The sequence below is a fragment of the Ailuropoda melanoleuca genome, chromosome 3 (assembly GCF_002007445.2).
Source record: "Ailuropoda melanoleuca isolate Jingjing chromosome 3, ASM200744v2, whole genome shotgun sequence".
NCBI lineage: Eukaryota > Metazoa > Chordata > Mammalia > Carnivora > Ursidae > Ailuropoda > Ailuropoda melanoleuca.
Window position 1 is genome coordinate 66877756 of NC_048220.1, and position 12946 is coordinate 66890701.

General features: G+C 40.4%; 1 protein-coding gene across 8 annotated transcripts in view; it reads right to left on the minus strand.

Moving 5' to 3' along the window:
* Positions 1 to 12946, minus strand: part of KIAA0825 (KIAA0825 ortholog) — a 393004-nt gene that overhangs the window by 184240 nt on the left and 195818 nt on the right. Inside the window, exon 21 of one of the 8 annotated variants that reach the window (XM_034656499.1) lies at positions 8680 to 9932. The exons of the other annotated variants lie outside the window; for them this stretch is intronic. Within the exon in view, the coding sequence (XP_034512390.1) occupies positions 9926 to 9932 (7 nt within the window). The 3' untranslated portion in view covers positions 8680 to 9925. Of the gene's footprint in view, positions 1 to 8679; positions 9933 to 12946 lie in introns of those variants that run through there. 8 annotated transcript variants of the gene reach the window in all.

A 12946-nucleotide genomic window follows, 5' to 3' on the forward strand; every position in this document is an offset into this window, starting at 1 on the left:
ACAATTCTACTTCATTTCTGCCCCAGAAGCCCTTTGGGGTCTAGAAATGCCTCTGAGGCCACCTCAGTCCTGCCAGTTCACAGCAACAAACCTGAGCATGCCGAGTTGGAAGCCTCACTACCTGTCTTGGGCGTTCCCATCGCTGTCAGGCAATTCTACCGTCCACGGAAAACCTGAAGCCCTGAAGAACCGCGTGCAACCCCAGGACAGGCTGCAAGTACACCGAGAGATGAAAAGCAAGACAAATCAGGTGCACCTCTCACACCTGACCAAGGCCAGTATCACACTAGCACAGCTTGTCCGAAGAGCCATCGATCATGTGCCAAGAGTGCCCTCATGAAGGTACGTCCCATCCAAGCCGTATAAACAGAAGGCGAATAGAATTTTAGTGACAGACTACAAGGCCATTTGATCTATGAATTCCACAGGCCTTGCAATTGCTTACACATGCCTGAAAACCTTCAGGGTCAGGTGAGGCCAAGGATTCAAAAGAAAGAAACTTCAATTCTTAAATTCTCCTGCGATAAACCGAATTAGGACAGTTGCCCCATTCTCCTGTATCACCCCTCATTCAGTTCAACATCTGACTTGGTCCTAAGCAGCCTACCGTTCATTGCACCTAAATGTTGTGAAACAGGATTGATTTAAAAATGAAAAGTGCAGTGAAGAGCCCATTACTCTAGCCAAAGTCTCTCTGTTGTGGTACACCTACCTCAAACTCTCTCTCCACACTGCCTCTCGCTTTGGCTACTTGGCTGATTCATGGTCAGCTGTCAACACACAGTTCAAGTAGCACCGTGTCCTGGGTATATTTCCTGACCTCTCTAGCACTCGGTTAGCTCTGCGATCTTCCACTGTACTTCTAGGCTAACTTGCACGAACTTCTAGTAGAGCTATAGCCACTGATTTTTTCGTCTGTCTTCTCCACTAGATTCTGAGTGCCTTGACAGCAGGGGCTGTGTCTGGCTCATTTATCTGCTGTGCCTAGAATGTTTGATGGATGGATGAATGAACAAACAGTCACAGATCCATCTATTTCCTCAAAGTCTTGCTGGACTGAATAATGGGATGGAAGTATTCTTATAATCAACACAGTGTATTTTGTGGGTTATAGAATACCTTACTTTCATTTGCTGACAAATGTATTCTCTGCATAATGAAGTAACGAGAGTCTGGGTTGTCCTTTATACAAAGTTACCTATTTCCAGGGAGTCCTGACTATCTGTAAGTCCTTTAGAGATGTGATTGTTGAAATGGACAAGTAGATGTTCATCGTTGGCTTTGGGATAAATCAGATGCCCAAATGCAGCAAAGACATAATCCTGATGGAGAGAGCCTACTGGGCAAGTGAGACAGGTAAACAGCAAAACCTTCATCAGGTTGCTGATTCCTTTCCAAAGACAGACCAATCCTTTCATCCTAAGACTCTGTAGGCTTTAATTGATTAACTTGTAGTTATCAACTATCTGTCCATAAGGGAATCACCAGCTTCTAGGTAAATCAATCTCATAGATCTCTGTGGCATGAAAAATTTTCATTTTATAGAAAGCTAGAATATTCTATTTTTACCTTTTACTTTTCTAAATCACAACGTTCATCCTGATTTTTTTTTCTTTTAAAATTCTATTCAGAAGGATGACTTAATGCTTGAAGGATATTTGAAGATTTAAATGAGAATGAGAGAAAAGGACAGATTTGTTATCTCAGGTGGGTGGAATTACAAGGTACATGGTGAGGCAGAGCAAGGGATTAGTGGCTTTTACATTCCACAATGCCCATATTATTCACTTCTCCTGAGCATATATGTAATTTAAAATAGTTTAATAAAGTTTTTAATAAATGAATTAACAAAGCCTCTTTCTGTTGGTGATCTTTTCCTTACCTCAGAAACGCCTAAAAGAAAATAAAAGTCATTGCAAAACAGTAAATTGAGACTAGGAGCCAAAAAGCAAGACCTGCACAGCCCCGTGCTTTGAACACTGCACCTCACAGTGCAAGTGTAACACGAGAAGAATCGGAGTGGCCTGCTCTCCCGGTGGTGCCTGTCTATCCAGGGAGACAGAAAAGAACGTTTAAGGTAAAACATGCTGGATCCTGATATGTGTAACGGTTGAGAATTTGGAAAATGGGGACTTTTAGAAATTTCTGACCCTGGAGAGAGGGGCTTGATGATGGACCTCAGCAGGTGAAAAGCAGATGTGGGGGGTAACAGTCAAGGGAAGCACAGGGGACAAACCCAGGAAAAGGTGCAGGCATCAGTGACACAGGTCTCAGGAAGTGCTTGAGTTCCCGAGTCATTCTCCTATTGCAGCTGCGTCAGTCTTCTCTTCCGGGGTCTCCAGTCTATCAATGATCTGGGGTGAACTTCTGTTCTGGTCAGGCAATGAGGAGGGGTCCCTGTCCCTGAGAACCAATGTCCAGCTCAAGTTTCATGGATGCTGGAGCACTTGAACCTGACCCCATGTCTAGATCCTGATTTCTGAGGAACTCAAAACCCAACCGAGAATCCGCAATGGCTAGCTAAATTGTACTGTGATGATTTGGCATAACATGCTAAGTTATTCAAAACAAAAATTACGTCTTTGCGTTGGTGAATGACAAAAAAATAGTCTGGTGAAAACGGAGAACCTGCAATGGTCGATGTCGATGCCCCCTCGCAGTGAGGAGCAAAAGGGGGTGTCTGTTGTGTACACAGAAAGGGAACTAGGAGAAGAGAGCTGAACCAAAGTCGTGGCATTAAATAATAAACACTCTATTTCTGTGTCCTAAAATGATAATGCTATCCTCAACTGGTTTTGATAATGATGGAAAATGTTAAGGAGAAAAATGCATTTATCCAGCAGAGATCAACAGACTGGAAGTCAAGGCAAGAGTGAGCGGGCGATCGAGCCATCAGCGGATGGGGTGCTGGATTCGAGAGTGGCCCGCACTCAGGTATAGAAAGTCACGGTGTAAGAAATGGACAGACTAGGGGGCTTCTGCTGCCTAACAAAACAGATGAAGGGAGATGGAAACTTTGCAAAGTCATTCAAGATTTCTAGGCTGATGCTAGAAAAATGTTAGTGGGGAGAAATCACACAATCCTGAAGAGGAGCCAGTTTTCAGATGAAGGTAATTATGACATTAGGCCTTCTAGATGAGGTGAGAGTTATTATATTAAAATATTATTACAGTGAAAATCTAAGTGTATGTGACCTGGAGTCTTATTGAACAATTACAACTGGATCTACAGAGGCCCCTGAGCATAGATTTAGAGACTCACATTGGTGGGCCTGATGCATTCTGAGAACTTGCCCTTTTCAGCTAACAGAACATTTTTTAAAAATAAAATTTGGATGTTTTCCCTTAGGTATGACTCTAACCACCCCCCCACTGTATTATACCTTGCCTTCACAAATTTTTATTATTTGCCCAGGCCTGAAGGCATCTGATTTTGAAACCTAGGATAATCCCTAAAAGCCACAGAAGAGAAGGAGTTAGCTGCAGGAAAAAAAAAAAAAAAAAAAAAAAAAAAAGGGGAAAAGGATAAAGAGTGTGAGAACAGGAGGACCAAGGCCAGGAAGCCTGTAGCAATATCCGAAGAAAGAATAAATCAGAACACCTGTCTCAAGAGGAATGCCAGAAAGGGATATAGATGTAACTGGGTGTGGGGGCAGAGGGAATAATCACAAACAGGAAAAAGAATCTCAAGAAAATCACAATATTGAAGGGGCCTACTCAATATGAAGAGAAACCAAAGACTCACACATAAACATGATCTCATTTCAGAATGAAGGGGCGGTGGGAAGGGTGGGGTAGATGAGGGAAAAAAAAAAAAAAAAAAAAAAANAAAAAAAAAAAAAAAAGCATCGGGTCGACAAAAAGGGGAAAAAGAATCCTTTCGGCATCAAATTTCTCCTAGGCAGCATAAAACACAGGAAGACACAATTTCTTTACAAGGTTGAACATAAATGTTACACAACCCGGCATCCCCTTTTCTAGGTATTATCCAAGTGAAATAAAAACATACGTTCATGCAAAATCTACACACAAATGGTTACAGAGGCTTAACTCACAATCACCAAATACTGCCAACAACCGAAATGTCCTTTAACGGGTTAATGGATCAACCAAGGACAGGACATTCTTACAATGGACTATTATTCTACAGTAAGAACAACAACAACTGGAAAGAATTTCAAATGTATCATGCTGAGTAAAAGAAGCCAGATTGAAAAAATGACATAGTATATAATTCCATTACTATGACATTCCTGAAAGAAGAAAACCTTAAGGACAGAGAACAGATCAGTGGTGGCCAGGGATTGAGAGGAGGAGAAATTGACTACAAAGGGTCAGCTCAAGGGAATCTTTCAATGATCTTGATAGTGATGACTGTTAAACAATTTTATGCATGTTTCCATTCAGAAGTGAATTTCATTTTATGTGAAATAAAAAAACACACATATATAAAGAATAAATCAATTTAAAAATAGAGATTATAACATACGACATAAAAGTGACCAATGGAAGAGCTAAAAGTAAATTTTGTTAGCAGGGCTTGAAGAGGAGGGGATAGGAGAAGGCAGTATAAATTCTGAAAAATTTTGCATTTTTCATTGCAAGGACTCAATATTAAGTTGGTTATTATTATTTTTTTTTAATTAGTGGTGGAGCATATCCCTTATATTTGTCAACTGAAAGAAAGAAAAACAAATGCTTCAAATGGTTACAAGCAAATGGGATTTCTGTGACTGAGGAGCTGGGTGGGGAGCTTTTCTATTTCATATCTTATCTTCCTCTACCATTTGAAATAATACATGTGTATGCATTGCTTATAGTTTATTACATAATAAATTTCAAAGTTATATTAATACAAATATTCTGGATGCAAAAATACCTTGATTTAAATTTTTTTTTTCACCAGATCTCCTATTTTGCGGGGGGGATCAATTTTAGAGCTGCATCTTCAGGGTATATAAAGATGAGAATTTCATTTAAAATATAAGAAAGCACTGGTATCCTAACTAGTTCCATATACAACAGATCACGAAAGTACTGAAACAATACCATGAATGTTAATATATAAAGTGAACATTAGTTGTTCAGACTTGTTATATTCCATTACATTTAGTAAACATTTAACTTTCATAATCATGTCTTAATGAAAATATTTTCAAAGATATAATTTCCTCTCTTTATGTTGATATAGCAACATAAACAGAAATATCCTATGGTGACAAACAAGCCTAAAAAGTAGTCAGCCAGAATGAATCAATGGGTCTATGACAGCTACTCCTGGCTGAGCCTATGCTAAGACTTTTTGTAGAAAAACATCACAGAGGCTTTGGGGTCTGAACAGAATTTGACAGGGGAAAGACTTAAAGAATAGTCATTGAAAAAAGAATGTACCCCATACAAGAAAGTTTTTAATAGCTTCTGATATATTGTAAGAACTCCAAAGTGCCAGTATGTGAATGCATAATTAGGTAGGCAAAAATTCATTACAAAGTGAATTTTGGTTCAACTTGACAAGTGAAAAATTCTCCCATGGCTGCTTTTGAGAAAATTATTATACCTTCCTTTCATCAAAATGTTGCCAATTCTGCGTTTTTGTCAATAGCATTTAACCTATTTATTTAGGTAGTCTATTTTCTACTTCACTAAAGTAATGGAGACCTTTATTTAAATCACATTCCTATTAACTTACACAACACATACACATATAACCTCTCACATACCAGAGAACCACCGTTTGCATCCCCACTATTGTAACCATGGAGAAAGGCGCCATCCACATCTCCTACTACAGCTGGCACAGGGACAAATGTCCCTAAGGTGTCACTCCCCTGCATCTACCATGTGCTCAGGTCATTCTTCTCCCAAGCCGACTTTTGCCAGTGTCTGAGAACAACAGAGGTACTAGGGCCAGCCCATTCTTGCAGGACATGAGACTCTTCTAGTATGTGACCTTATCTCATGGAGTGCTCATTGGCCTCATCAAAACCTTCTTAGAACTACGCTGCCACCCACGACTCTTTCTACCCAACCCTCGTTCCCCCTCTCCTTTCACAGCTATCAGATCAGCAACTTGGTCCGAAGGTTCACTTGCCTACACCTCCACCCTCTACTTTATCCTTCATGTGCAGCTCTCCCAAAAAACTTCCGGCACCTCCAATCCTATCTGGCATCTGCCTGGAGGACTAGAACTGGCACACTCACTCTTGAAGGAATGGCAAGCATTGTTCCTCTCCACCTAAAGAGTATCCGGGCCACACCGTCTTCAAAGAGAACACACCCTACTTGACTTTTATGCAAATTAGGAATAGTAAATGAGCCCCCAGGCTTCCTTAGGAATGTCTTTTATATTTGTGATGTACAAGGTCTTTCTCAGCCTCGATCCACAGTCTCCAACCTGGCCTTCCCTCTTTGTGACTACCCGGTCTCTCTACCTCAGAGAGAAGTGGTCAGGAACGGGCCGTGAAGCAGATCGAGCACCGTCACTTAGCGTTCTGTGCCTATGTGCCTGAGTGTCCTTATTGCGAAAACTAGGGCAACAGGGTACCTCATTTATAAGGTTATTTTAAGGATCCAGAATTAAATATGTGTATGCAATTCACTTCTATTATGCCAGCCAGGCGGCAAGTGCTCTCCGTGTTTGTTCTCTTCATTATCATCAGAGTTTTACACTGAATGTACAGCTCATTAACAAAATTGACCAAAGGTTCACACTTCCAGTTGAAAGATGAAGATCTAACGTATGGCATGGGGATTCTAGTTGCTGAGAGAGTAGATCTTAATTGCTCCTCCCACAAAAAGGCTATGGCAATGATGTGCTGTGATGGAGGTGTTAGCACTACAGTGGTGATCATTTTTACACTACATAAGGGTATCAAATCAACACACTGCACAACTTAAACTTACACAATGTTATGTGTCAAGCGTTATCTCAATGAAACTGGAAAAAAACAAAAATCTTGACCAGGAATATGGTGTAGTAGTTAAAGCACCAGATACAGAGTCAGAAGACGTCCTTTTAAGTTCCAGGTGCCACTTACTATCTCTAACCTTGGGAACGTCATTTAATATTTTGCAACCTCACGGGTACCGGTCTCTTACTACCGAGTTCCTGGGAGGGTCCGAGAAGGCGATCCATGGGAAAGTACTTTATGCACCAAAAAGGACAACATATAGAAGTCACCAACTAGAAACTCATACACAGGTACTGGATTGTTCCGTTCACTTACCCAAGTCGGAACTCCCGGAAATCCTGAGGATCGCAGTGTTAAGTTTTTATATCCTAAACACACTTCAGACATGCTGCTTTGGCACTTAAGGTTGAGAGGGAAGCCTGCTCTTGTTTGACAACACACTGAAGATGCGGAGAGAGTCACCGAGCCTCTGAGGCCTTGCCTTCTGGGGGAGGTGGGAAGAAAAGGGATTTCTAAGGAGCCGGAGCATGACAAATACCCAGATTGGAATGCCGCGGCATATGTAATATATGTAACAGCTCAGAGGTGTGTATTTCTAAAATCAGCTTCCCTTTTTTCTTAAACCCACCTCTCCATAAGCAGGCAGCCCGCTGCTGCATCGGGAATTTAGTGCTGTGAGCAACCATAAACCTCGTGCTAATGGCAGCGCTGCCCGAGGACGGACGTGGCCGAGGGCGGCACGTGCAGTGAGAGGCCGCAGACCATATTTCTACTCTCTGCACACCACAGGGCACACACATTATCATCTGATACAGCGTAAAGGTCCTTTAATAAGTATTATTATTAAAAGCAAACAATCAACTCCACAAATCAACAGCTCTTTTCAAACATGGTTTCTAATCTCTGTCTCCTCTCAGATGTATGGTTATTGTCTACCTGGAAAGGCCCCAAAGTGAGAGCCAGAAATCTGCCACCACCACCCCTTCTGCTGTTCCTGCCATTGTATTTAATTGTGTTTGCTCAACTCGAAGCCAAACTCATATGCAGTATATTTAGATGGTTAAAATAGCATAGCATTCCTCTGTATTCACAGATTATTTTCAACACCACAATTCTTGGGAATTAGTCTGGAATAAATAAGGTAAAGCAACATAAATTTGTTCCAGTGACAAAGAAAACAATATCAAAATGGCAATCTGGAGATTCGCCATGAATGAAGGAATATACAGTGTCCCTTCTGGTGAACTCTCCTGCAAATGCAATCACCGTCTCATTCGCTAGTCTGGATTTATTTTAAAGTGAGTGAGAAAGCAAGCAAGAAACTAATAGTAAGAAACTGATTCAAAAGATCAATGTACAATCACTGTACTTACTCTTACACAGCATTAAAGGTAAAGGCGTAGAACTGATATATATGTTGATTTTCTGAACCTCGAAGGAGCCTTTTTTCCCCCACAATGGCAAACTTTCTAAATTGAAAAACATCTATCATTAATATATATTCAGGATTGCTCTCTGAGGTCTCAGCTACTACATTTTTTTCCAAATGCCTCGAAAATCCCAAATTTACAAAGGCTTGGTTAGATATACTTTTGTCAGCTAACTCTACCTTAAGTTTTTCAACTTGTATTTTTAGCATCATTTAATGAATACAAACCCTATCACCCAAATGTCAAAAGATTTCTGAATCATGGAGTGAAGAACAGACTTTGTTGCTAAACAGGTTATGACTTGAACTGCATCAGTTAATTAAAAATAAAGACCGGTGTTCCATGCTTTTAATCCGAGCCAAACTGCAAATGATAATAAAAACAGGAATGTTAAACATACAGAGTTTAACTAGGTTTTCATCTAAATTTAGAAAATGAAGAGAATGAACATTCACATAATTTTCTTACTTGAGATTTTCCACAGTATTCTTTTCCTATCTACATGACTGTTGATCCAGCCTCACATTTAGGGAATGCCAACTTTGTACTCCTCTGTCAGGGGCTGACTTTTTCCTCTATACTCTTATTCCTCATTTGTCTGTTAATTAATTCAACAAATACTACTCAAAACCTATTGTGCGTCTAATGGCTGTTCTAGGTACTGACGACACGGTTTGAGTAAGACAGGTAAAGTACTATTCTCATGGAGTATATATTCTACCCTGGGAGGGATTAGGAGACAACAACCAAACAGATCTCAGATGGTAATAACTCAATTAAGAAAAAACAGTAGAGGAGAATGCTAGGGTGACCTGGAGGGTAAATTTAGATGGGTGATTAGGGAAGGCTTCTCTGAGGAGGTAACATGTACTCTAGATGGACAAGATGGCAGCACCCATGTGACGAGCAGAGGGAACTGCAAGTACAAAGACCCTAAAATGAAAAAGAGCTCAGGGAATCCAAACAACAGGAAGATGACAATGAACTCAGGACACCATGGATTGGGGAGAGGTGTTTTGAGAGGAGACATGACAGTGAGCAGAGAAAACATCCCTGCCAACTACTCAGGTCGTCACTTTACGGTGTGTCCTGGGGTCGCCTGGGTGGCACAGCCAGTTAAACATCAGATTCTTGGTGTACAGCTCCGGTGGAGATCTCAGGGTTGTAGAATCCAGCCCTGCAACGGGCTCCATGCTTGGCATGGAGTCCGCTTGGTATTCTCTCTCTCTCTCTCTGCTGCTCTCACTCGTACTCTCATGCCTGCTCTCTCACTCTCTCTCAAAATTAAAAAAAAAAAAAAAGATTTGTTCTGCCTTTGGAGTCAGCACAGAACCAGCCTATAGAACAAAGAGCAGTATTATCTCAGATACAGATACTGTTGGTACCACCGCATGTCTCCTTTGTCATGTGTCTGCACTCTCCCTCACATGGTCATCCCTTGAGTATCTCCTGAGTGGCTCACATAGCTATGAGATGCCCCCTCCCCTTCTTGCCCATTTTCTCACCGTTTGTCTTCCAGAGTCATGCGTCTGCAGCCTGGTCTCTGACCGGACTCTTGCTCTGAGGCTCACTGTTGCTTTAAGCCTAGAGGCTGCATAAATTCAGTGTCTGTAACATCAGGTATAATCTGACTGCTCCACCTACCACCTCTAGCTCTCTTACAATCCTTAATGACCTTTTTTGTCTCCTTACTGGAGCAGACAAGGGCACCACAGCTATGTGCTATGGGCATACTTTTAAAATTATGTGTTATAGTTTCGATTTTCAAAAACACTGCCATATCCTTTAACATTCTTGATTATGTCAACAGTCTCCATAAAGTAGATACATAATTATCATTACTTCATCTTAAGATTTTGTGAGAGAGAGAGAGAGAGAGAAAGCACGAGTGGGGGAGGGAGGAGGGAGTGGAGGCAGAGGGAGAAGCAGATCCCCCACTGAGCAAGGAGCCCCATGAGGAGTTCAATCCCAAGACCCTGAGATTATGACCCGAGCTGAAGGCAGATGCCCAACCAACTGAGACACCCAGGCATCTTAAGTTCATTTTAAAGAGGAAGAAATCCAAACTCAAATAGTTTGGGTAACTTTCCTAAGGTAAGTATACAATTGGGACCGAGAACTCAGGAACCCTGCTTTCCCATCTCCATCTGTTTTGGGGGTGAGGGTAGTCTGGCTCACTTTAGGCTTGGGGTCTTTAGAGAGTTAAGTCCACAGATGGTCTGCTCATAATATGAAATTTGAAGACCGGGCACAAAAGCATTTAGAAGGTGAATAGAAAGGATTCCCTTCTCCTCAACTTTTTTCATATATATGTATTTGAGTTCAGTATTGTCTGTAACATTATGTCCTCAGACAACATTTGGAGCCCCATATATATATATATATGCTTGACCACAGTGCAGGGATAGATTAGTATAAACATACTGCCAATTAAAGAAAGAAAAAGAACAAATTTGTCGGGTTTGAGGAAAAGAACTGAGCATAGTCAGCTAAACTGCTCTAGGTTTTCTTCTTTGGTTCTGCCCACCTCCCGAAACCACAACAGTACATAAGAAATATCACTTTGTGGATGTAGTTTAACATCCCTAACTCTCATTCTAAAGCTCAATGTTTTGTGGTCTCACTGTCAAACGTATATTTTTAAATAGCCATGCGGTCAAAACCTCACTGCACTCCTTTAGAAAAAAAAAAAAAAAATCAGCATTTAAGTTCAAACAAAAAAGTCTCTTAGAAAAAAATAACAGAAACGCTTTCCTTACCTGTTCAATTAATCAAGTCACATAAATTACATTCTTAAAATAAATGGGAAAGTACTAAAAAATAATTAAAACTCTCAGGTGTCCCTCATCCTTCTAAGGTAGGTCAATTATATTCATTGCAGTCTGTAGTATATAGTGGTTTGGAGTAGAATGCTTTTCATACCATTCTTTAAAGTTCCAAGGTTCTTATTAAGGTGATAGTCTAGCTGTTTCTATTAAATATTCATGACCCTTTTCCAAGAGAACCGTTTTGAACTGTTCTGGCTGAATTTGTGGGAGTTCATTTCTCCCACTCACTCTTGCACGTGCTCTCTCAGGGAAAGAGAATTTGATAGGTATTGTCCTAACTGAAGTATATCTAACGTTTTTACACAAAAATAACATTTAACAGTTTTGTTAAAAACACAAATTCACCTCGAAGTGAATATTATACATAGCAAATGCAGAAAGGTTTGAAGGATGTGTTGCCCCCAGGGTACCCCTTTAGTGGCTTAGAAGCAGCAATGCACAGCTGAAAAAATTTAGTAAAATAGAGTACAGTTAATCTGCATCAACTCAAAATTTTACAAATAGCAGGAAAAAACTGACTCATCACTTCTACTTTGTTTCCAGATAGACATGAAACATTGTGTAAACATCATGTAACCACAGATTCAACAGAAGACCTGGTCTCTCCTCCACCACCCCCACCTCCCATCTCCCAGGCAACTTTGGGAGAGGATAGAAGCAGCTCTGGGGGACTTGTGGACCCTTCTCAACTACTGCCTGCCAGGTGGTAAGCTTGCTGGGAGAAGGCCACTGCTGATGGGAAAGCTACATTGTTCAGCTTTGTCCACGATGAGTAGGAGAACTTCATTCAGGGGTGAAATATTAGGAATACCACTGTGACCACACATTTCAACTACAAACTTTACCAACAATAAAGCTGCCTTTTTTAAACCTCCATTTGGGAAATGATAGGAAATACTGGATATCTCCCCCTCTTGATATTTTCTCATATGCACCCAGATTTGTCAAGGATGATGTGATAATTCTATTATGTCACAGTCATTGCTGTCTTTCAGGAAAAGATGGTATTATATTTGTATCGAAAAGGTATGGAAATACATTCTACATCATAAAGATTAAACAGAAAATAATTCTCATACTGAACTATAAGCAAACAAATGATACCTGAATTAAAAACTTGCACATAGGGGCGCCTGGGTGGCACAGCAGTTAAGCGTCTGCCTTTGGCTCAGGGCGTGATCCCAGCGTTATGGGATCAAGACCCACATCAGGCTCCTCCACTATGAGTCTGCTTCTTCCTCTCCCGCTCCCCCTGCTTGTGTTCCCTCTCTCCCTGGCTGTCTCTATCTCTGACGAATAAATAAATAAAATCTTTAAAAAAAAAAAAACTTGCACATAAACTTACCTTCGATGAAAATGTCATACAAGATAGAGAAATCCAATTTTTAAAGATTACACCTTATGGTTTTCAGTCAAGACTTTAAAGTATTTTAAAATCCATGTTAATTGATCCAAAATATAAAGGAAATATTTATACTTTTGTGCAAAATAAATGACATGTGTAGGTCCCCAGCCTAAAATCACATCAGCATTTTCTTAGATTGTCCTAGGCTGCGTATGTGTTTAAAATAATATGTAACTGAAGCTATAGCAACAAAGTGCCAGAAAACTGGCTTCAAAGCAAAAAATTCGATGACGACAGTTTTACTTATATGGTTTCCTGATTAGGCTGATTTGGCTTGGTATTTTATAGGCATTCATTAAATTATTACAAACAAATGCAAAGTATTATAGTGACATTCAAGTTGATAATTTTTGGTGTGTACAATGCAAAACT